Source organism: Mus caroli, chromosome 13 (genome assembly GCF_900094665.2).
Source record: "Mus caroli chromosome 13, CAROLI_EIJ_v1.1, whole genome shotgun sequence".
NCBI classification, from domain to species: domain Eukaryota; kingdom Metazoa; phylum Chordata; class Mammalia; order Rodentia; family Muridae; genus Mus; species Mus caroli.
In genome coordinates this window covers 93764165-93790243 of record NC_034582.1, presented here as the reverse complement: position 1 = coordinate 93790243, position 26079 = coordinate 93764165, and the positions used below count along the sequence as shown (strand labels likewise).

General features: G+C 42.1%; 1 protein-coding gene across 3 annotated transcripts in view; it reads left to right on the top strand.

Moving 5' to 3' along the window:
• Positions 1–26079, top strand: part of LOC110308703 (baculoviral IAP repeat-containing protein 1b) — a 58352-nt gene that overhangs the window by 30689 nt on the left and 1584 nt on the right. For all 3 annotated transcript variants that reach the window (XM_021181109.1, XM_021181110.1, XM_029468286.1), the window contains 7 exons: positions 4423–4504; positions 8494–8551; positions 9023–11266; positions 16256–16423; positions 18967–19119; positions 19438–19524; positions 22683–22847. In XM_021181109.1, coding sequence (XP_021036768.1) covers positions 4423–4504; positions 8494–8551; positions 9023–11266; positions 16256–16423; positions 18967–19119; positions 19438–19524; positions 22683–22847 — 2957 coding nt within the window. The remainder of the gene's footprint in view (positions 1–4422; positions 4505–8493; positions 8552–9022; positions 11267–16255; positions 16424–18966; positions 19120–19437; positions 19525–22682; positions 22848–26079) is intronic.

Sequence of the window (26079 nt, the reverse complement as noted above, 5' to 3'; positions counted from 1 at the left end):
ACTCAGGATGATATTTTCTAGTTCCATCCATTTGCCTGAAAAACTTAGGCTGTCCTCGTTCTTAATATCTGAGTAGTATTCCAATGTGTAAATGAACTGTTCTTCCGTTGTGGGACATCTGGGTTGTTTCCAGCTTCTGGTTATCACAAATAATGCCACTATAAACATGGTGGAACACGTGCCCCTGTGGGATGCTGCGACATCTTTTGGGTATATTTCCAATAGTGGTCTTCAGGTAGATCTATTTCCAATTTTCTGAGGAACCTCCAGATTGATTTAAAGAGTGGTTGTACCAGTTTGCAATCCCACCAGCAATAGAGGAGTGTTCCTCTTTCTCCACATCCTCTCCAACATGTGTTATCAACTGAGGTTTCGATCTTAGCCGTTTTGATTGGCGTGAGGTGGAATCTCAGGGTCATTGATTTGCATTACTCTGATCATTAAGGACTTTGAACATTTCTTTAGGTACTTCACAGCCATTTGATATTCTTCGGTTGTGAATTCTCAGTTTAGTTCTATAACCCATTTTTGATTGGGTTGTTTAGTTTTTGGTTATTAACTTCTTGAGTTCTTTATATATATTTTGGATATTTGCTCTCTATTGGATATGGGGTTAGTGAAGTTTTTTTTTTTTTTCCAAATCTGTAGGTTGCCGATTTGTCCTATTGACTATGTCGTTTGCCTTACAGAAGCTTTCCAGTTTCATGAGATCTCATTTATCAATTCTTGATCTTAGAGCATGAGCAATTAGAGTTCGAAATTTCTTCCTGTGCTAATGAGTTCAAGGCTCTTTCCCACTTTCTCTTCTATTAGATTGAGTGTATCTGACTTATGTTGAGGTCTTTGATCCACTTGAACTTTGTGCAAGGTGACAAATATGGGTCTATTTTCTTTCTTCTACATACAGACAGCCAGTTAGACCAGCACTATTTATTGAAGATGCTTTCTTTTTTTCTATTGTATATTTTTGTCAAAGATCAAGTGACAATAAGTGTATAGTTTTATTTCTGGGTCTTCAATTCTATTCCATTGATCAACATGTCTGTCTCTGTACCAATACCATGCTGTTTTTATCACTATTGCTCTGTAGTAAAGCTTGAGGTCAGGGATGGTGATTCCCCCCAGCCATTCTTTTATTGTTAAGAATTGTTTTCACAAGAAAGAAAGAAAGAAAGAAAGAAAGAAAGAAAGAAAGAAAGAAAGAAAGAAAGAAAGAAAGAAAGAAAGAAAGAAAGAGATGAAGGAAGAAAGAAAAAGAGAGAGAGAGAGAGAGAGAGAGAGAGAGAGAGAGAGAGAATTGTTTCCACTATTCTGGGTTTTTGCCATTTTTACTATGTTAATTCTGCCAATTCATGAGCATAAGCGATCTCTCCATTTCCTGAGATCTTCTTTGATTTCTCTCTTGAGAGACTTGAAGTTATTGTCAAACAGGTCTTTCATTTGTTTGGTTAGAGTTACCCCACGATATGTTATACTCTTTGAGGCTACTATGAAGGGAATTGTTTCTGTAATTTCTTTCTCAGTCTGTTTATTGTTTGTATAAAGAAAGGCTACTGATTTATTTGAGTTGATTTTATATCAGGCGACTTTGCTGCAATTGTTTATCAGCTGGAGAAGTTCTCTGGTAGAATTTTTGGGGTCGCTTATGTATACTATCATATCATCTGCAAATAGTGATACCTTTATTTCTTCTTTACAAATTTGTATCCCCTTGATCTCTTTTTGTTGTCTTATTGTTCTAGCTAACACTTTGAGTACCATATTGACTAGATATGGGGAGAGTGGGCAGCCTTGTCTTGTCGCTGATTTCAGTGGGATTGTTTCAAATATGTCTCTATTTAATTTGATATTGGCTGTTGGGTTGCAGTAAATTGCTTTTATTATGTTTAAGTTTGGGCCTTGAATTCCTGATCTCTCCAAGACTTTTAACATGAAGGGGTGTTTATTTTGTCAAATGCTTTTTCTGCATCTAAGGAAAAGATCATGTGATATTTTTTTCTTTGAGTTTGTTTATATGTTGGGTTATGTTAATGGATTTTCTTATATTAAACCAACCTTGCGTCCCTGGGATGAAACCTACTTGATTGTGGTGAATGGTGGTTTTGATGTGTTCTTGGATTTGGTGTGCAAGAATTTTATTGGGTATTTTTGCATCGATAGTCATAAGCGAGATTGGTCTGAAGTTCTCTTTTTTGGTTGGGTCCTTATGTGGTCTTTATTGTGTCTTCATATAACAAGTTAGGTAATGTTTCTTCTGTTTCTATTTTATGGAATAGTTTGAGGAAAATTGGTATCAGGTCTTCTTTGAAGGTCTGTAGAATTCTGCACTAAATCCATCTGGCCCTGGGCTTTTTTGGTTGGGAGGTTTTTAATGACTTCTATTTTCTTGTGTGATATGGGCCTGTTTAGATAGTTTACCTGCTTTTGATTTAACTTTGGTATGTGGCATCTGTCTAGAAAACCATCCACTTCATCTAGATTTTCCAGTTTTCTTAAGTATAGGCTTTTATAGTAAGAGCTGATGATTTTTTTTAATTTCCTCCATTTCTGTTGTAATGTCTCCCTTTTCATTTCTGATTTTATTAGTTTGGATACTGCCTCTTGGCCCTTTAGTTAATTTAGGTAGGGGTTTATCTATCTTGTTGATTCTTTCAAAAAAAAACCAGCTTTTGGTTTTGCTGATTCTTTGTATTGTTTTCTTTGTTTCTATTTGGTTGATTTTGGCCCTGAGTTTGAGTATTTTCTGCCTTCTACTCCTCTTGGGTGAGTTTGCTTCTTTTTGTTCTAGAGCACTCAGGTGTGTTGTTAAATTGTTTGTGTAAGATGTCTCCAGTTTCTTTACCAGGGCACTTAGTGCTATGAACTTTCCTCTTAGCACTGCTTTCATTGTGTCACATAGGTTTGGGTATGATGTGTCAACATTTTCATTAAATTCCATGAAGTCTTTAATTTCTTTCTTTATTTCTTTCTTGACCAAGTTATCCCCGAGTAAAGAGTTGTTCAGTTTCCATGTGTATGTGGGATTTCTGTAGTTTTTGCTGTTATTGAAGACCAGCCTTGGGCCATGGTGATCTGATAGGATGCATGGTATTATTTCAATCTTCTTTTATCTGTTGAGGATTGTTTTGTGGCCAATTATATGGTTGATTTTGGCGAAGGTACCAAGAGGTGCTGAGAAGAAGGTGTATCCTTTTGTTTTAGGATGAAATGTTCTATAGATATCTGTTAAATCCATTTGTTTCATAACTTCTGTTAGTTTCACTGTGTCCCTGTTTAGTTTCTGTTTCTAAGATCTGTCCATTGATGAGAGTGGGGTATTGTCTTTTTTGAGATAGGGTCTTGGTATGTAGCGGTAGCTTGTCTGAACTTGCTATGTAGACTAGTCTAACCTTTGACTCACAGAGATCTGCTTGCCTTTGCCACCCAAGTGCTGAGATTTACAGATGTGGACCATGATATCCAGCTTGACCAGGTTGAGAGTACCAGTATGAATTCTCTCCTGTGAAGCAGGCCTCCAATCCAGTTCAAAAGCAGTTGGTTACCCCCAAACCTTCATGCCACTACTCAGCACTGGACAAATCCTGCCTGTTTTGCCCGTGGGTAATACTGCTGATAGCCTTTCTTCCTCACAGACTGCAGAGCCTCTTCGGCTTGATTTCTCTCAATCCTGAAAGCAAAGTGTATTGTGTGTTGAGCAATAGATCTGTAGTTCTGTCTAACAAGGTGTCTCACTAACCCTGGAACTTACCTATTAGACTTAACTGGCTCTCTAGTAAGCCCCTGAGATCTTCTAGTAAACCCCTCCCTTGCCAGAACTAAGATTAAAGTCACTGCACCCACTGCCTAGCTTTTTACATAAGTGCTGGAGATTTAAACTCAGTTCTTCATGTTCATCCAGCAAGTATTTGTCCAGGGTGTCATCTCTAAGCCCTGAATATTATAATTTAAATTTTAATTTAATTGTGTGATACCTGTGTTTTTACATTTAACATAGATTTTATGTAGTTGGCACACTTGAATCTTGTGTGTTTGTTTGTTTTTGACAGTCTGACCACATGATAGTATATTATTCCTAATTAAATTCTAAGTTGCACACTTTGTTTAGACAATTTTTAGCCTGTTTTCTTTCTTTTTTTCAAGAATGAATAGAGTTTTCTCATCTTAGATGGATCATGGACAGAAAATAACTCTGTACTCATCCCAACACCTTCCCCGAATATCCTTACCATTACTTTACAAACCACATTTATTATGTTATTGAAAGCCAGAGACTGAATGTTTATACAGTGGAGCACTGACAGGGTCACTGAAAATGTTAGCTTTCTACTTCATTCTTGGCCCTGAATCTTCATGTTTCTACAAAGCTAATGAAAACACTTAATTGCACTGAACCATTTTATGACTTTTCTCTCCTCTGCATAGCTGTGTGTTTCTCCAAACCCTGAAGTCCTCTGCAGAAGTGATTCCAGCCCTTCAGAGCCAGTTTGTACTTCCAGAAGCCATGGTAATGAACACTGCCCTCTTCTGATTCAGCAGCACTTTTGTGAACAGCACTTGCCATTTGTAAATGTATCAGACTTAAGGAAATTCTACAAGTATCTAGAAAGTACTCCCAAGTGATAAGTATAGACAGGAACTTCACAGTGAATGAGGGTGACCCAATATCTAACTTCATGAAACACACAGTCCACCCCTTCTCCTGTAAGAAGTCTACATGGTGAAATTCTTTCAGCCTTATTCCTGATAAACATCCAAGCTACCTGGACCCCATCTTCAATCTCTGGAGGGCAGTGGGCTTGACTTCTTACTTCTTTTGAGATGTGCAAGGCAGGTTTCATTTTGTTTGGTTGAAATTTTGTTTGGGACAGGTTCTCACTGTACATCTCAGACTGACTTTGAACTTGCTATTTTCAAATTCCAGACTGTCTGGGAATCTGCAATCCTTCTTTTTAAACATTCCAAAAGCTGGGATTATGAATGTGTGCCACCTTTCCCATTTGATTTTTGTTCTTTACTGCAATCAAGGAAATCAAACCCAAGGTCTTGTGTGTGCTACGCAATGAATCTATGACAGAGCAACATCCCTGACCTGCAGGCTTATGTCTTTAAGGAAAGCAAATGGGCAGCAAGATCGTGAACTCAGATAGCAGTCTAAGTCCTACATGTTTCTCTGACATACAATCTATCTGTTCACCGTCACCTCATAGTATGACAACAATAGGTATGCTGGTTCTCATGCAACAGAACAGAGAATGGCATGGTGACTCATACCTGAAAAACAACAGTCTGGAAGCTAAGGCAGGAGAATACTTAGGAGTTCAATATTAGCCTGGACAATAGTATAAGACAGCACTTCAAACAACAGAACAACAATAACAACAGCAACAAATACAAACAAGGGCTGGAGAGATGGCTCAAAGGATGAGAGCCCTGACTATTCAAATCCCAGCAACCAAAGGATGAGAGGTCCTGAGTTCAAATCCCAGCAACCACATAGTGGCTCATAACCATCTGTAAGAGATCTGGCATCCTCTTCTGGTGTACAGGCATATATGCAGGCAGAACTCTGTACACAATAAATAAATAAATAAATAAATAAATAAATAAATAAATAAATAAATAAATCTTTTTAAAAACACAAACGAAAATGGAGGAAAAATAAAGAAAAACAAAACAACTTAGCAATCCTGGTTGACTTGATAAATCTCTTGTATTTTGAATTTTCAGTTCCATTAATTAATTAATGGAGCCTGAAATGGCTGAATTTTCCCCTCTCTCTTCTTCTCCTAGTCCATCTTGCCCCCTCCTCTGCCCCCAATCTACTCCTCTTTTCCTTCTCTTCAGAAAAAGGGAGGCCTCCCCTGAATATCAACCAGCCTTGGCACATCAAGTTGCAGTGGGACTTGGCACATCTTCTCCTCTTGAGGCTAGACTAGGGAATGGGTCCCACAGTCAGGAAATCGAGTTAGAGGCAGTGCCTGCTCCTGCTGTTAGTTGTCCCACATGAAGACCAAGCTACACATCTGTTCCATATGTGCAGAGGACCCACTCATGCTCTCTGGTTGGCAGTTCAGTCTCCGTGAGCCCCTATGAGCCCAGGTTAGTGAATTCATAGGTTTTCTTCGATATCCTCAACTCCTCGGGCTCCTTCAATCCTTCCTTTCCGTCTTCCATAGAACTCCCCAAGCTCTCCCTAATGTTCGGCTGTGGGTCTCTGCAATTGTTTCCACCAGTTGCTGGATGAAACCTCTCTGATGACAGTTATGCTAGGCTCCATTCTGCAAGCCTAGCCTAACATTGTTAACAATGTCATGATGGGCTTTCTCTCATGGCATGGGTCTCAGATGGACCAGTCATTTGTTGGCCACTCTCTGAATTTCTGCTCCATCTTTACCCCTGCACATTGTGTAGGCAGGACAAATTGTAGTTTGAAGTTTTGCAGCTTAGTTGGTGTCCTAGTCTCTCTATTGGAAGTCTTGCCTCATTATAGGAGAAGACCCGTTCAGGCTCCATATCTCCAATTGCTAGGAATCTTAGCTAGGAGCATTTTCGTAGATTCTTGGGAGTTTCCTTTGCCATAGGTTTCTAGCTCATCCCAGAGATGTCACCTCCATTGAAGTTGTCTCTTCCAGTACTTTCTTCCTTTGTCCTCCCCCACCTGATCCCTTCTGCTCCCATCTCCCTCCCATGATCACTTAGTCCCCTCCCCCATCCACTCATGATCTCTAGTTTATTTCCCCTTCTCAGTGAGAGTCACACAACTCCACTTGAGCCCTCCTTGCTATTTAGCTTCTTTGGGCCTATGGATTGTAGCATGGTTATTCCTTACTTAATGGGTAATATAGCGTTATAAGTGAGTACAAACTATGTTTTTCTTTCTGGGTCTCTGGGTAACCTCACTCAGGATGATATATTTTTTAGTTCCATCAGTTTGCCTGCAAATTTCATGATGTCATTGTTTTTAATAGCTGAGTAATAATCCATCGTGTAAATGTACCAAATATTTTTTAATCCATTCTTCCATTGAGTGTCATCTAGGTTGTTTCCAGTTTCTGGCTCTTACAAGTAAAGCAGCTATGCACATGGTTGAGCAAGTGTCCTAGTCGTAGGATGGAACATACTTTGGCTATATGCCTAGGAGTGGTATAGCTGGATCTTGAGGTAGATCTATTTTCAATTTTCTGAGAAACCACCAATTTGGTTTCCCAAGTGACTGTACAAGTTTGCATTCACATCATCAATGGAGAAGTGTTCCCCCTTGCTCCACATCCTCAACAGTATAAAGTGTTGAATGAGTTTTTGATCTTAACCATTCTCAGGAGGGTAAAATGGAATCTCAGAGTCATTTTGATTTGCATTTCCCTGAAGGCTAAGGATGCTAAACATTTCTTTGAGTGCTTCTAGGCCTTTAGCGATTTCTCTGTTGAGAATCTCTAATTTTAAATATTCTTAAATGGTTGATTTGGTTTGTTGATGTCGAGTTTCCTGAATTGTTTATAGATTGTAGATATCAGCCTTTTGTCAGATGTGCAGTTGACATTGTAAGTGCGGGATTGAAGCTCAGCTACTAGACATTCCTCTAATAAAAACAAAGAGATGTTCAACTCTGAATAAAACCAGGTAAAGATGTTTGGAGTCCGAGAAAAGAAAAAAAGAGTAATATTGAAGCTAGTGGTGTCCCAAGCTATCGTTCTCGCTGGCAAGAACACACTCGGACAACCGGATTCTTCTGCGGCAAGCTTTATTGCTTCTTAAGGAGGGAAGGCTCAGACCCCAGAAAATGGTGCTGCTTATATAGCCCTCAGCATGACGTTTCAGCACCTGATGTGGTGTGTCAGCTCCTGATTTGTTGCTCGCCCATCACCTCATTACTACACCCCGAGATNGGCAGTGACTAGGCGTGAGTTCACTCTTGCACTTGTGCACAAGACTTGTTTACTACTTAGGCACAGCAGAAGCCAGCGCTATCTTATAATGGCGATTGCTTGCGGCACGGCTCTCCACATAGTGGTATGTGGAGGGTCATTTCAGTTGGGAAATGGAGAAAGGAGAATGAAGTGTTGCCCTTGGATACACAGGAATTCCAGACCAGCCTACACTACATGAAACTCTCTTACTCAAAATGTGTGTGTGTGCAATAATCCTTCTGCATCCATCCCAGTGTCTGACGTAAACATGTAAGGAGACTTAACTAATGACTAAGGACAGAGGCTGTGCTTAATGCACTTTGAAGACCATTCTTGTTGTACATGGTACAATTTGAGTACTCCCACAGTGCTCCCCATAGCGAGGATGCATACACTGTGCATGTACTACCTAGGCACACACTTGTGCAGATGTGTGAGGTTAACTCTTCAATGTGTGGAGCACTCTTCCTTCACTCAGCATTGAGTGTAGTGTGTTTTGAGAGGATGGTGGACATCAGTGATAATATATTGCCCTATCTTGATTTAAGACCCAGTTTTGATGTAATAAAGGATTTATCTTTTAAAGGAAACAACAAGTGAAAACAACCACGATGATCCAGCAGCAGTTCATTCTACAGTGCTGGGTAAGCATTGAAAAGCAGCATGGGATTCTGGGTATTCATCCATAGGATTTGAAAGGAAAGTGTATTTATAATTGTCCAGGGAGCTGCTAGAGAGGAGAGCACTGAGGTGAAGGGAAGTGTGGATGACAGAGGTAGCATTCCTGTGGCTTCCTGAGAGTGAATGCAGGACTAATAACAGAGTCCTTGTGTCAGACCCAGACCAGCCAGCATTAAAGGCACCGCGCAGCAAGCTGGTCTCCTGAGAGCTCAGAAGGGAGCTAGGGTGACAGAGTAGTCTTCAGAATCCTGCCTAATTGCCCAGGTCAAGTGGGAGGCTAGGACATCATTCTGATGCTATGAAAAGGTCTGGGAGGACCTCAAATTGTAGGACACTGGAGGAAAGGCCAGCCATAGTTGAGAGGCAAGACAGTGTAACAAAGCCTAGGAGGTTTGAATGCATTTCAAACTAGGTCTCCATTCTATCCCCTACAGATGTTTCTCCAAGTGAAGCCCAGGAACTTGAACCCGCATCCAGCTTTGTGTCTGTTCACTGTAGAGACCAGGACCACAGTGAAGCTCGAGGACGTGGATGTGCATCCAGTGGGACCTATCTTCCCTCCACAGACTTGGGTCAGAGTGAAGCCCAGTGGTTTCAAGAGGCCAGGAGTCTGAGTGAGCAGCTGAGAGACACCTACACTAAAGCCACTTTTCGCCACATGAACTTGGCAGAAGTGTGCTCCATCCTTGGCACTGACCACTTGCTCGGCTGCGATGTGTCCATCATTTCAAAACACATCAGCCAGCCTGTGCAGGGGGCCCTGACGATCCCTGAGGTCTTCTCCAATCTCAGCTCTGTCATGTGTGTGGAGGGGGAAACTGGCAGTGGAAAGACAACCTTCCTGAAGAGAATAGCTTTTCTCTGGGCATCAGGATGCTGCCCCCTGTTGTACAGGTTCCAGCTGGTCTTCTACCTCTCCCTGAGTTCCACCACACCAGACCAGGGACTGGCCAACATCATCTGTGCCCAACTCCTAGGGGCAGGAGGCTGCATTAGTGAAGCATGTCTGAGCAGCAGCATCCAGCAGTTACAACACCAGGTGCTGTTCCTGTTGGATGACTACAGCGGGCTGGCCTCACTCCCCCAAGCCCTCCACACACTGATTACAAAAAACTACTTGTCACGGACCTGCTTATTGATTGCTGTGCATACAAACAGGGTCAGGGGCATCCGCCCATACCTAGATACGAGTCTAGAGATCAAAGAGTTTCCCTTCTATAATACTGTCTCTGTGTTACGGAAGCTTTTTTCACATGACATAATGCGTGTACGAAAATTTATAAATTACTTTGGATTTCATGAAGATTTACAGGGAATTCATAAGACCCCCCTCTTCGTGGCAGCAGTATGTACTGACTGGTTTGGAAATCTATCTGACCAGCCCTTTCAGGATGTGGCCCTTTTCAAGGCCTACATGCAATACCTGTCCTTAAAGCACAAAGCTGCAGCTAAGCCTCTCCAGGCCACCGTGACCTCATGTGGGCAGCTGGCCTTGACAGGTCTTTTCTCATCATGCTTTGAGTTCAATAGTGATGACCTGGCAGAGGCAGGAGTTGATGAAGATGAAGAGCTCACCACCTACTTGATGAGCAAATTCACCGCCCAGAGACTGAGACCAGTCTACCGGTTTTTAGGTCCTCTGTTCCAGGAGTTTCTTGCTGCCATGAGGCTGACTGAACTCCTGAGTTCAGATAGGCAGAGAGACCAAGATCTTGGACTTTATTATTTGAGACAAATTAACTCACCTCTGAAGGCTATGAGCATCTACCACACTTTTTTGAAATATGTCTCCAGCCACCCTTCATCAAAGGCAGGGCCAGCAGTTGTATCTCATTTGCTTCAGTTGGTGGATGAGAATGTGTCATTGGATAACATGTCTGAAAATGAGGATTACATGAAGCTCCATCCAGAAGCTTTGCTGTGGATTCAGTGTCTTAGAGGATTGTGGCAGCTGTCTCCTGAATCTTTTTCTTTGTTCATCTCAGAAAACTTATTGCGCATTGCTCTAAACTTTGCTCATGAAAGCAACACAGTTGCTGCATGTTCTCCAGTTATTTTGCAGTTCCTTCGAGGGAGAACACTGGATTTGAAAGTTTTGAGTTTACAGTACTTTTGGGACCATCCAGAAACCTTGTTGTTATTGAAGAGTATTAAGGTCTCATTAAATGGAAATATCTGTGTACAGAGAATCAATTTTTCACTCATGGAAAAATCTTTTGAAAAAGTACAGCCACCAACTATAGATCAGGACTATACCATTGCCTTTCAACCTATAAATGAAGTCCAGAAAAATCTATCTGAAAAGAAACACATAATAAAGAAGTATGAGGATATGAAACATCAGATCCCACTAAATATTAGTACTGGCTACTGGAAATTGTCCCCCAAGCCATACAAGATCCCTAGGCTGGAAGTTGGAGTGGCCAACACAGGTCCAGCAGATCAAGCACTGCTCCAGGTCCTCATGGAAGTCTTCTCAGCTTCACAGAGTATTGAGTTCTGTTTATTCGACAGCAGTGGCTTCCTTGAAAGCATCCGCCCAGCTCTGGAACTGAGTAAGGCCTCTGTCACCAAGTGTTCCATGTCCAGGCTGGAGCTCAGCAGAGCAGAACAGGAGCTGCTTCTCACCCTGCCTGCCCTGCAGTCTCTGGAGGTCTCAGAGACAAACCAGTTACCAGGTATCCCCGAGTGTATTCCCATAACCACTCTGCTTGACACTGCGTCTCCTTCATGGCTTAGATGAGTGAAACATCTCGGTTTCATCTCTTCATAAATGCACCTTGATAGATGAGATCTAAACACACTGTTTGGGGCAGTGTATAAATCAATATAAGGCCCTGAATCATAGACTGACTTTCATATAATTCACAAAAAGTTTGCTTAATACTAACTTTATTGCTTGAAGAGCTTTTAAGGGCACTTGAATTGTTATTAGTAAATGGTGGACTGTGAGTAAGATGATGCTGGAGAATTATTCCCACTCTGGTTGTCAGAAGGAAGAGGGGGTTAGCTTCTCTAGAAGAAGATTAAAAAGAGAGAACAATATAGTCTTATTTATGTTTCTGTTGCTGTAATAAAACATTCTGACCAGCAACTTAGGGATAAATGTGTTTATCATACCTTCCAACTCCCATGTCACACAGTCTATCATTGAACAATTTCATGGCAGAACTGTAGACCAGAGCAGAGAGGAGTGTAGCTTCTTTTCCCATGGCTACTTATTTCCTAGGAATAAGTAGCCTTCTTATTCAACTCCCAACCTCCTGCCCAGGGTTGGCACCATCTTTCCCACTGAGTTGGGCCCTCCCTCATTAACCACTAGTCAAAAAAAATGCAGACTTCCCTATAGGCATTCTAAATTTAGGATCCTCTTTCCTGATAACTCTGGCTTGTTTCAAGGTGACAGAAACCAACGAAAAGAAATATCTATTAGTTTTGTCGTTCCTTAAGTAGTATGTGATGACTTTTAGTACAGAGTCTCTCTGACTTTCATTAAATTTTTTATAGTTATTTATGTGTTTTGATAGCAATGTAAATGCTTGGGGTTTTCTTTTAATTTCATAATTATAACTGGGCTAGCTTTTGTCTTTAGCTGTTGCATGCTTAGGAATGCTTTTCTTGTCTACAGTTTTGTGTTTTAATTTTTTGTTTGAGTGTGTTTTATGTAGTAGTAGTAAGCCGGCCCATGCCCTACATGAACCAGGTATTTCTGGAAGGCAGGCTGGGGCTGAAAGAGAGAGAGACTAGATGGTGAGAGAAAATAATGAGGCCGAGACAAGTTTTCTCTGATCAAGGCCTGTGAGTTTACTAAGAGAATGTGCTTATAAAGGGGGAGAGGCCCATCCCCTGCCAATCCATTCTTGGTGCCTGGAGCCAGCCTGTAGGCGACTCAAGGGTCTCTCAGCAGGTAGCAGAGTCTCAGAGAAGAGCAGCGGTAGTTGACATAACAATATAGCCATGTAAGTCGGAAGGCTACACTGCAGGTGATCTCATATTCAGTGGCAGCAAAGTCTGAATCAGCCTGCTTCAAGGCTGAGGGAGGCTACAATTTCCCCCCTGATTATATAATAAAAATAGCTGGACTGAGACATAAAATGTATTTATGCTCCATAGTCCTGCCTGGGAGTTATGGTGGATGGCAGCCACGCCTGGCTTGGGGACTCAGATTTTTCCCAAGCCATTCTTATCTGTCAAAGAGCATACATGCTCTTTATTTTATTTTATACAAACATGGCTCTGTGGTATATTATTAACAAACCACAGCCTCTTGGCATGTACCTCTGTCTTAGATTGATATAGCTCCAAAATCTGGGTGCCTGTCATTGGCTGATCGGTCCTTATAGCACACCTTATTCCCACATCAGACCAAAGCCACAATATATACTTAATATGCTTCTTCATATTGATGAATTTCTGCCACCTGCACTTGCTGGAGGTGAGGCTGCATACTTGCTGAAATCAGGCTGTAAGGAGAGACTGACCTGCTTGAAAAATAGTCGAGATAGTTGAAAAGCAACAGGAAAAAAGCTTCTTTTGGGGGAAGTCCAGGTACTTTATTCAGTTGCAAATTAGCAACGATCAAGCTCAGACTCTGACCTCTCTTGGCGTGGGGGAGGTGACTTTGAGAATTAGCAGAAAAGACGAAAATTCTCTGAGTTTGGAGGCTGTGCTCCAAATTAACTTTTTTAGCTAAAAAGGATTTTTAGCCATCAAAGAGGTTAGAGTCATACTTACTAGAAGATTCAGGATCTGTGTCCACTTGAAGAACCAGTCTTTCAGGCAGCCATCGTGCTCCACCTTCTTTTTGTGAAAAAACACAGACAGAACCTCTTCCCCAGATTAAAACAAGGTCTGGACCATTCCATGTATTAGTTAATGGGTCCCGCCATTTAACCATGGCAAAAGAACTGGAAGTAACCGGATGCCAGTGGCGATCTGCTGCAGACTGACCTTTAACATCAGTTTGCAAAAAATTTAAAACAAACAAGACAAAAGCAAGATGTGCTTTTGATGACCTTGGGGGTTATAAGATTTACATTTGTGTGTTTGCAGATGTGTGTATGGGCATATGACCATGCCACAGCATAGGTATGGGGTAGGCAACCTCAAGAACACCATTCTTCCCTTCCACCATGGATCTTTTGGATTAAAATGAGGTTGGTAGGCTTGAGACAAGAGCTTTTTCTCACTAAGCCATATCCCTGTGCCATATGTCACTCTTAGGAGATGGTCTCGTGTAGCTTAGTTTGACTTTGAATTCATTTTGTCTTTGACTATTACCTGAACTGCCTGAGCCTCCTGATCCTACTTTCTGAGTTCCAGATTACAGACATACTCCAACATTTGGTCTCTGAGAAAATAAAAATCAGATTACAGTCATGCTCCAACCTCTAGTCTCTGAGAAAATAAAAGGCATTTTTGACTTTGATAATAAAAATCATTCCACAGATCTAAAAATAATGTTTATCTCATGTAAACTAGAGACCAAGCAGTACCAGAGATTTTTTTGGTGGGTAGAATAGACGAAGCTCTGTATTCAAGTCCCAGCACTGCATAAAGTTTGTGTGGTTATACATGTGCACAATCTGAGCACTCAGGAGGCAGAGGTGAGAGGATCAGGACTTTCAGAGTCAATAATATTCCATTGTGTGAATATGTCACTTTTTTGGAGAAACATCTATTCTGATTCTTTAGAATCAATCTGAAAGAGCTGATAAGGAGTGGTGGGTTGTACTTTTACATTTTGCTTGTCCTTTTATCCACTATGAGCACTGATTGTTCCCATCTCATCTTCCAGGTATTATGAGGAATGCTGTCATGATCATTTGTGTTACAAGTGTCATTTTGATCCCTGCTGTCAGCTGATTTGGATATAGTTCTAGGAGTAACAGACTTGCTTGGTCCTATGGCCATTCTAATGTTTTGAGACAGGGTCTTATTCTATAGTCTAGGCTACCATGGAACTTTGTTCATTCTTGGTAATCCTCCTTCCTCATCCTCCCAGTCACTGGGATGACATCTGTGAGCTACCACATCTTCTTTGAGTTTAACTCTTGCATGTAATTTTAAGAACACACTACCGCCTTTCCTGGGACCGTTGCTCCCAGCTTAGCTCTGAGATCAGCTGTCACCAGTCCCACACCTGACTTGCCCATTCCTCCTACCTTAGCTCCACCAACACCCAGCTATGGCCTCTCCCAGGAGCTGCAAGCCTGCTCCTAGCCCCTTCCAGGTTAGCTTCACCAAGCCACCATCAACCACCCAGCTTCTCTTTATCTCTGCACACCTTTGCTTTGTGGAAGAAAAAACTTTCAGACAGTGTTATTATCTTTGAACTAGCCTGATAACACAATTAATGGGTACGGCATCTCCTGGCCTAACCTTATCAGATAGCCTATATCAGACATCCACCACTGGCAGAGGTCACCAGTTCTAGCTATCCCAAGATCTTACATGGTTGTTACATGCTTCTCATTCCAAAGCCTGGCCGAAAAGTGCCTCATCTCTTTCTCTGTGTCTGCATTTCCTCCTGGGACCTGGAAGCCCCACCTTTCCCCTTTCCCCAGCAATTGGCTCCCACTTTCTTTATTGACCAAAACAAAAACCAATTAGGGAGCCAGACCTTACTATCGGTATCTCCCCCTACATTTAACCTTAAAGAAACTTCCCAAGTGTGTTTCAAGGTGGCTACTCCAAATCACCTCCCCACCAACAATGTGCAAGTCTCAACCTTCTCCGCATCTCCTTTAGGTTTATTCCCCCTCCTCTTTGGCTCATCATAAACATACTCCAGCCAGTCAGTATCTTCTCCTGTGGCTGGGATTTGCATTCTCCCGGGGACTGAATGAGACTGAACATATTCTCAACTGCTCATAATGGCTTTTTTTTTTTTTTTGAGAAATGTCTATTCAAATTCTTCGTAATTTGAAAGATTTAATGATGCATGGTGGGCTGTACTTTTAATCTTGACACTTCAGAGGCTGAGGTAGGAGGATTGCCATGAGTCTAAGGCCAACTCTACACAATGAGTTCTCAACCAACCTGGGGAATAGAGTGAGACCCTTTCTCAAACAAGACAAAATTGTTCTGCTGTAGGAGTTCTTTGCATATTGTGGGCATTAAACTCTTGAGCTATAGGTGAGATATCTTACTGGTGAAAGTATTTGCCTACCATATGCAAAGCCCATCAACAGCTTGAAAAAAATTAAACCCATCAAAACCTTTATCATACACATTGTTTGAAAGCCTTTTCCTTGCATTCTGTATGTTGTCATTTTACCTCTTTATGTTGATACATGAATGATTGTTAATTTTGATGAGATCTAATATATATATATGTGTTATTGCTTTTTATAGCACATCTAAAGATCCATTTTAAAGTCCATGATTCTAAACATTACCCTTTTTTGTAAGAGTTTTATAGTTTTATTTTGTACATGTGTCATTAACCCAATTTTTGCCTTTTATGAGTTGGAGGCAGGAGTCCAGCTGTGCATGCTTTTGTATGTGCAAAACTAGATGTTCCCACACTGTTGGTTATGGAGATGTCAGTTATTAGGATGTCTGAGGAGTTTCATCTTGGAAGTATGAATATGGCTGAAGATCACAGCACCTTGAGAACTTGCACTTGGGCTCTTCAGTGATTGGAACTCTGTGCTGCTTTCCAGATCAGCTCTTCCATAACTTGCACAAGTTCCTGGGCCTGAAAGAACTGTGTGTGAGACTAGATGGCAAACCGGATGTGCTCTCAGTCCTTCCTGGAGAGTTCCCAAACCTCCATCACATGGAGAAGTTATCCATCCGAACCTCCACAGAGTCTGACCTCTCCAAACTAGGTAAGGATGGTGCTTGATCTCCAGTTCACATCTCAGCTGGAAAAGCTAGTTGGCTAGTAATTGTTAGAACCATTAAATCATCACTAGTCAAAACTTCCCTGGGCCTGACAGCATGAACTGTGTCCATGGGAAGGGGTGGGATCAGTGCTCTTAATCATCAAGAAGGCAGAGATTTCTTTCTTTTTTCTAACTCAGTGACAGACAATTAAGTGTTACTCCCATTTTAAACAATTACAAATAAGCAAAACCAGGTATAACGCTGTCCCACCCCTCCATGCTGTAGCCAAGTCAACCTTCAGACAACATGAAACCGCATTTCCTCCCTATTTGTGAACAATGCCAGAGAAAGTGAAGCCCACACGGGATGAGAACGAAGAAGATTCTGTTCCTCACAAGCAGGTGAAGGAGGAGCTGCCTGATATGCTTTCTGTATTAAACTTTGACAGCCACAGTAGTTTCCTTGAAAGTTTAATCTCATTCATCAAAGTCGAGACTTTTTTTCAAGGAATTCTGGGAACAAAAGCCCCTTCTCATTCAGAGGGATGATCCTTCACTGGCCCCATATTACCAGTCTCTGTTCAGCCTCTCAGATCTAAAGAGTTTCTGCAACCAAGGGCTATACTATGAAAGAAACTTGAATGTCTGCCAGTGCATCAGTGGGAAGATGAAGGTTTATGTAAAGATGGAAAGCACGGTTTTTTTCAGCTGAGAAAAGAATTTGATCAGAAGAGGGCAACAATTCAGTTTCACCAACCACAGAGATTTAAGGATGAGTTCTGGAGGATCCAGAAAAAGCTGGAATGTTACTTTGGCTCCTTCATAGACTCGAATGTGTATGTCTTAGTCAGGGTTTCTATTCCTGCACAAACATCATGACCAAGAAGCAAGTTGGGGAGGAAAGGGTTTATTCGGCTTACACTTCCATNCTGCTGTTCATCACCAAAGGAAGTCAGGACTGGAACTCAANCAGGTCAGGNAGCAGGAGCTGATGCAGAGGCCATGGAGGGATGTTCTTNACTGGCTTGCCTCCNCTGGCTTGCTCAGNCTACTCTCTTATAGAACCCAAGACTACCAGCCCAGGGATGATCCCACCCACAGGGGCCTTTCCCCCTTGATCACTAATTGAGAAAATGCCTTACAGTTGGATCTTATGGAGGCATTTCCTCAACTGAAGCTCCTTTCTCTGTGAAAACTCCAGCTGTGTCAAGTTGACACAAAAATAGCCAGTACAGTGTACATGACTCCTGAAGGATCTCAGGGCCTCCCTCCACATTATGTTACAGTTCTTATCCTGCAGCTACAGGGAAAGAAACACTGATGCCTGCACTCCCCAACTGTGCCCCTGGCACACGAGTACAGTATGGAGCCTGAGGACAGGATTGGCAGAGATTTATTTCTAACCCGAGTCTTTAACATGTCAGGAACTGTTCTGAGCACTTCACAGATACTAGTTCATTCCTCAAACCCACTGTGTGAGAGAAGGCATAATGATTTTTGTTGACTGGGGGAACTGAGGTCATTGACTGCTCAGATTATCAGGCAATGAAAGTGTATCTTCAAACAGAAGATCTGACTCTACAACTTGAGCTGTCCACTCCTAACCCTTCCCCTCCACATCAGTGTGAGGAGTTCTCTTCTTGTGCTGCTGTTTTATTCCCACGTGAAGATCTGATCGCTCAGGGAGAAGGAATCTGACTGGGAGCAGCCTTGACCTTTTCTCCATTTCTCTCCATCCCAGCCTCCTGCTGCCAGACAGCTGTGTAGCCATCTTTCTAGGTCATGTCATTTAGCAAAATGATTAAAATACCATCAGATTATAATTTTTAGAACACTGAACACTGAAGAAATACAAACTGGGGACAGACATGGCAGATTTGCATACCAAAAGTCTCTAGCATGGGCAATGGTGGATACCTGAGAAGGACTGTCTGTCACAACTTTAAAACCAGCCTATGTGATTTCCACACTTACATGGCCTACAGAAACAAAAACTAACCAACCAATCAAAAATTTTCTGACTAAGAAGATTGCTCAGTGGATGCTTGCTGCCAAGCCTAATAACTTAGGTTGGGTCTGTGGGATCACATGGCAAGAAGATAAAACAGATAAACAGATTTCCCCCAAAGCTGTCCTCTGATAGCTACATATATATTATGGCGCTTTTGTGCTCTTGCACACACACACTCAGCAAATAGATAATTTAATTTAAAAACATTTTAAGTTGTGCTTCAGAATTGTTCTCCATTTAATGTTACTCTGTACAGAGTTCTTATTGCATAAGTGAAGTGTGCAAACACAGACATGTTACAATGCTGACACTGAAGGTGAAATACAGGAACAGAAACCTGATTCAGAGAGTGTCAGGAACTTCTCCCCAGTCGTCTGCTTACTGGCCAGTTACAGTGTAGAAGCCCAGGGTAGTCTGAAATCTAGATACTGAATCACTGCCTGTTTATTGAGTGTAGCTGCAACTCATGGACTGAGGAACTTTGACAGGAATTTGTGGTCTTATCTAATTTCTGAACATCTTTCATCTTTTCCAGTTAAATTGATTCAGAACTCTCCAAATCTCCGTGTTTTCCATCTGAAATGTAATTTCCTTTCGAATTGTGAGTCTCTCATGACTGCACTTGCTTCCTGCAAGAAACTCAGAGAGATTGAGTTTTCTGGACAATGCTTTGAAGCCATGCCCTTTGGTAAGAACTGTACAGCCTTGACCTCAGATGCTCCTGTCCACAGAGTCATTAAATACTTGAGAACTAAATGCCACTGATGTCATGGGATCTGTGAGAAAACCTGATCCTCAGCGAGGCTCTCATAAGAGTGAATGAGCTACAGTTAATAAATGACAGTTTAAACATAAACACAGTTTAAATATTTCATTTGCAGAGTTGTGTCTTCTACTTAGTCATAGTGATTCAGTCTGAATGCTATAGCATGTTTCACCATTTTTTAAATTCTCTGTGTCATAGGAATGTATCTGACCTAACTCAATTTTATTTTCCCTTTCCTAGTCAACATTTTGCCAAACTTTGTTTTTCTGAAGATATTGAATCTTAGAGACCAACAATTCCCAGATAAGGAAATATCAGAAAAGTTTGGTAAGCTTATAAAACAGTATTTCTGATCTTCTTCTCCCTCTCCCCCTCCCCCTCCCCCTCCTCCTTCCCCTCCTCCTCCTTCTCTTCTTTCTATTCCTTTTCCTCCTCCCTTCCCCTCTCCTCCTCCTGGGAACCTACAACAAAGCAAGTTATGACAGTTGGGTCCAGGACGTGCTGCTGCTATAAACAGTAGATGATCCTTTGTGATATAAAATGTTGCAGTAAAGTTTGCCGCTGACCCCACACATCCCGTATACACTTTAAATCATCTCTCCTTTGCCTACAATGCCCAATGCCATGTTTTGTTTTTAAATGTGTTACATTGTGTTCTTCTGAGAATGAGAAAGAAATGCCTGTACAAGTTTAGTACACATGGAATTGTTAAAGCTTGAACCTGTGGTTGGTGGAATGTGCTGATGCCCAGCGAGGGTTATGTACCAGCCATGCTGGGCTTTGGAACATCATGTTGATGCTCAGCCTCACCTCCAGAAGCCATTGGTCCCACACATCCTTACATCATTAAATGTAGTATTCTCAGACTTGCTGACATCTTAGCATAGAAACTGGTCATGGTGGCACTGTGTAGCTTTGTTGTTGGGCTTCCACTCTAAAAATGGTATATCCTTTTGTTTCAAAGGCTTCAGAATACATATAAAGAGTTCTATTTATGTTAAGAAAAATAATCTTATAGACAGTATTGAACACAATGATTTTGTATATGGGAGACACTAGCAGGGGAAAAGGAGATAGTGGAGGTATTGGATACAGAGCTGTCTCCACAGTAGTTCCCAGACTTTTGTGTCCATGGGAGAGTCTGGGTCCCCCTCCTTTTTCTTCCTTTCTGTGGAGATAGCTACTGGGTGGCTTTGCTATGGCCTTGGAAATGATGGTAAAGCACCAAAGACAACATCAGCTCCTAAGAAGGCCACTGACATGTGACTCAGGTTCACTATGTAAAAATGCATCCTGACTATAAGAAAGTCAAGTTTCCCTGCTGCTGGAAAAGAAAATTACAAATACTGAAACAGAAGGCTGATCTGTCTCAGACATAAGGAAGCAATTCTTTGGCCTCCTGTGCCCTGGCTTGGAATGAATCCTTAATGAAGTGAATGATTTTTTTTCTTTTTAAAAAAATGACTGCATATATACTGTCACAAAGTGAAGTTGAGGATTTTCTTCATAGAGGTCTGCCAAAATTGTAAATAAATTTGTCAAGAAAAAGGACTGGGAGTCAGCTCAGCAAGTAAGAGGCCTGGCACCAAGGCTGATGACCTGAGTTGGATCTCTAGTACCCATATGATGGGAGGAGAAAGAGCCCACTTCCAAAAGCCATCCTTCGATCTCTAAACTCCTAAATCCATACCATGCTACACATATGCCAACACACGCATACACACACAAACACATACAAACAGAAACACACACATGCACACTATGTAAGTTAAGTTGCTTTTCAAATGTCAGCAAGAAAGGAAAGAACCAAAAAATTGGAAATATTGGTGAAAATTCATTGTTTGCTATTCCATAAACATCCATAAATATATAAACATATATAGAAATCTAGATTTGCATACACAGGTGTCTCTCGGGACAGTCACAGAAAAGACCAGAAAGCCCTTTACTAGTAACAAACACCAGGGTTCAACTGCTCATTTCTTTTCTGTTTGAAACAGTTTTGTTTTCTGTACAGAGTTAGGGTAATTTCTTTCAGTGGATACATGTCTTAAGTCACCCATTTGAGAAAGATCACTTAGAACCCAGGAGTGGTGGCACATGCCCATGGTGGCACTGGGAGGATGAGGCAGAGGGATTATGAGTCCTAGGCCAGCCTATAGAGTGAGACTGTCTTTTAAAAACCCCCAAATAAATCATTTAATCCAACTAAATGAAACTTAAATCCTGTGCATACTAGTATAACTTCTGTCAGCATGTTTTGAAACTGAAATTTTATATCCAGTTTTGCTGTGTTAAGCAGATATGACAAGAACAAGAAACTCCCTGAGTTTTCATAGGTGGCTCAGTAGAGCTGCTGGATACCCATCTTGCTTTGCTTTTTATCAAAACAATAGAGCAAAACCAAGGCTCAGTTATTTAGTATGTTTGTTCCTGAGTACATGTGTGCAGGTCAGAGGCATGGGCATGGAACCTGGGTGTAACTGCGGGCTTTTCCACCTGCACCCCAGTTCCCAAATATCAACTCAGGGGCTTCTTTATTTATGAATAAAGGCCTAGGCCGCAAGCTCTGGCTTGTTCCCTGACTAGCTCATAACTGTTATAACGGGTTTAAACTATGCTGTCTTCTATATGGCTAGTGACGTCTTCTCAGTTTCATGTGTCTGACTTGCTCAGAGTTCGAGATGAATCTCTCATGTCTGACTATCTCCCAGAGTTGCAATCTCTTACCCAGAACCTTGTACTTCCCACCTTTTGCTAAGAGGCCATCAGCTTTTCTTTGACAGGTGCTGCTTCCACACAGTGCACAAGAGGTTATCCCTTCGCCGAGGGTCTCAAGCATGCTAAGCAAGCAATGTATCAACTGGCCGAATCCCTAGACTTGATTTCTAAATGCTCTTTCCTAAAAGAATTAGGGTCTGTGGAGACAGGCGTCATTCAAGAGCTGAAACAGGGAAAGCCAAAGATAAATCTGGACCATTGGTCCATGCTAGCAAGTTTTCAGAATAGTTTCTCTGGGGCTTCAGAGGTAGACTTAGTGATCATGTGATCTACAGACTATCCTGCTGAGCAGAGTGTACTTGGGAAGGAGGGCTGTCACAGTGGTGGACCATGCTTTAGTGTCTAGTGTGGGTCTCCTCAGCCTGAAATCATTGAGGTGCTGGGGTGGTAAAGAAGGGTGGGATGAAGGCATTGTGGAGTCAGTAAAGTGACCTGCAGCCAGAGGAAGCCTGGCTGTGGGAGAGGAAGTGGGAATGGAGAGACAGTGAGGACTTGGGTGAACGGACAGGTCTGGGGAGGATGGAGGAAGCAGCGGCAGAGAGCAGCAGGGAGCACCTGTGTGCTGACCCCTTCTCCTGCCCTTGGAGAGGACAGGGATGAGGAGGGCCTGTGCTAGGTGGGGCCTCCTAGACGACAGACTGTGTAAGTCATTGGCTCTCATGATGGAACTACTACTGAGGATGGCTCTCTTGTGTCTCCCACAGCCCAGGCTCTGGGTTCTCTCACAAACCTGGAGGAACTGCACGTTCCCACTGGGGACGGGATTCACCAAGTGGCCAAACTGATTGTCCGGCAGTGTCTGCAGCTCCCATGTCTCCGAGTTCTTGTCTTTGCAGAGACTCTGGACGACAACAGTGTGCTGGAAATTGGTGAGTGTCGAAGGGGTTCCCACATGCAGAAGCCAGCAGAATCGTTCGAGCTGCCTGCTGCAAGTGTCTATAAAGACATCTGTTCACCCTACTTCCTCATGTCCTCCTTCCTGCTGCTTCCTCTCGTGCCCTTCCGCAGACTCTGGTTCATCCTGGTCAGACTGGGAAAGGCAACGGCCTCTTCAGGGAGCTGTAGAAGCATCCAGCCTGTGGTCTTGTTTTCCCAGTGCTGGGAACTGAACCCAATGCCTCACTCTCTAGGCCAGTGTTCTACCCCTGCACCAAGCTCAGTCAAGGCTGTGTGATACTTGGTGTTTCACAAACCTGGCAGGGTACTCATTTTTATTACCTGAGTATTTACAATATATGTAAGAAGCTGTACAAGTCTGTAGGCTGGAGCTGAACAGGATTCTCCAGTTCATGGTCTTAGGGATTTTATCTGATTTTACCAGAATTAGAACACAGGTCACCACCAATGCCAGAAGCCCATGCTCAATCCCCAACTAAATCATCAACTGGTGGATCTCTGCCACCTTGACCACCTTCCTTGTAGCTCTACTTGCTTTTACATCTTCCAGTGAGACGCACAGCAGCCCATGCAGAGTTGTAAGATCTTTCTGGTAGGCCAGTGCTCTTTACCTGTGGTGACACCTCTTGCCTTGCGATCCCTTCTTGTATGCTAAGATAGGTGCCCAGTATCATTTGCATGTCTTTTGCCTGCCTTTTAATCTATGTACCAAAACTCAAGATGAGTCTCTTCCACAATTACATAGTTAGACTTAAAGGTTGATTCTAGGAAGGCGTTCAGCCGGTTAAATGCTTGCCTAGCATGCACGAAGCCCTAGCACGACATACAAACAGGCATAGTCATTATAAGAGTACACATCTGTAAACCCAGAACTCAAGAGGTAGAAACAAGAGGATATTCATCATCCGAGTCATCATTCTTGGCCACGTAGTAAGCAAGGGGCCAGTATGTGCTACAAGAGGTCTTGTCTCAGAATAACAACAACAACAACAAAAATTCACAATCATCTAAGTAAGACCTGATACAAATCTGGGGTTGCAAAAATGGCTTCATCTGCCCAGTGCTCCCAGACTATGCAATGAAGCTCTAGGTGTGATATGAAACAAGCATCCAAAAGAGGAGACACTGTAGAGCTGAGGGCAGGGGAATCCTTGGCACTTACTAACCAGACAAAATAGTGGAATCTTTGAGCTCCAGGTTCTGTGAAAACTGTCTTTTAAAGTTAGGTGGAATATAGAAGTTATACCTGGTTCTTCCTACCAATCCCACGCTCCCAGAAGCCTCAGATTCAAAATGTATTTACAAATACCTTGGCCGTACTACCAGGCTCTTCTTTCACTAGATCATAACTTAATATAACCCATTTATTCTGACCTATATTCTGCCAAGTGGCTGGTTACCTGTTTTTCAAGTACTATGCGTCTGGCTTGTCACATGTTCCGCGGGTGAATCTCCTACCTCACACTGTCCCAGAATCCTTTCTGCCGCCAGGATGTTCCACCTCCTGGTTCCTGCTTTCACCATAGGCTGTCAGATTTATTATTGACAGGCCCACATCCATGGAGACACAAGATATTCTCTCTGCAGTGGAGATCAACTGAGAAGACATCCACCATTAACCTCTGGTCTCCACAAACACCCACATCTACATGTGCATGGTATTCCCCCACACACACACACACACACACTTACACACATTCATACCCACACTTAGACACACTCACATATGCACAGAAATTTTAAAATAAAAACCCAATCCATTAATTTTTATTTATATTTAATATACTATATTATTTTACTGTATTATATTATTAATATAGTTACTTTTTTTACCTGTTTCTTTAGACAGTGTCTGTGGGTTAATAGTCTAGTCTGGACTTCTTTAACTTACTATGTAGCCCTTGATGGCCCTCATCTTGTGATCCTCCTGCTTCAACTTCCCCAGAACTAAGATGACAGGGGTGTGTCAGCCCTCTGTGAATTTTTACTTGGTATTGGTTTCTTTATTTCTTCTGTGCAATATGAGGTTTTTCCTCTGCTTTTTGATTTCCACATTTATTACCTTATTCTTCAGGGGGTGGTTAGGTAGGGTCTACTCTGTAGCCCAGCCTGGCTTCAAATTCACAATGTGAAGTCAAGTTGGCTTTGAATCCATAGCCATCCTCCTGCTTCAGAAATCAAGGCTTACATGGCCATACAGAGTTCCAACTCCACATTTTCCTCTTTCAGTGTTATCTTGAATAACAAGGTTTGAAATTTGAAGAAAATAACATAAACTAATATATGAATGCATACTTTTATCACTTTATGAGTCAGGTAGGTGCCTCTGGAATATTTAACTTCTATTTATCTGGGTTGTCAAGATGGCTCAGCAGGTAAGGGGGCTTTTTGTCTAGCCTCAAGACTTGAGTTTGACCCCACAAGGTCAAAGAAGAAAATTAACTGTCTAAAATTGTTCTCTGACCTCCATAAACATGCTGTGGCATACAGGCATACACACACACACACACACACAAGAGAGAGAGAGAGAGAGAGAGAGAGAGAGAGAGAGAGAGAGAGAGAGAATGTAAAAATAAAGATTATTTTAGTTTTTACATCCATTTCAACCCTTCGATTAGTATTTCAAACAGTTCCATGGTTTAGCATTCACAAGCTAGATTTATTGATTCCCATATGTGTTACTGTTGCTGTTTTTGAGACAAGGTCTCCTGTGGAGCCCAACTGGTAACCACCTTGCAGTCCTTTCAGCTCTTTCCCTGAGTGCTGCAGTCACTGTTTCTGCCTGCTGCAATGCATCGATCCACACCACACGGCGGCTGCTGAGGCTACCCCTGAACTCCCACATTTCCCCTCACCAGTGTGCCCTTTGCTCCTGCCTGAAGGACTCTGGTAGCATTCCTTCTACTCTGGGTCATGACTTTTTCAGAAAAGTCATGACTTTTCTGAATTTTAATGATACTTCTGTGAAATACTTTTCTAGTGCATTCTATTTTGGAGTTACTTTCACTTAGGTTTCTGGCCTGTATCACTTCTTTTCTTTAGTGTCAGTATCCGCTGTTCTTGTGCTATGATGTCCTTAATGGTGAGGTGTGTTTTCCTGCTATTCAGTAGCTTTTAAGATTTTCCTTCCTTTCTTTCTTTCTTTCTTTCTTTCTTTCTTTCTTTCTTTCTTTCTTTCTTTCTTTCTTTCTTTCTTCCTTCCTT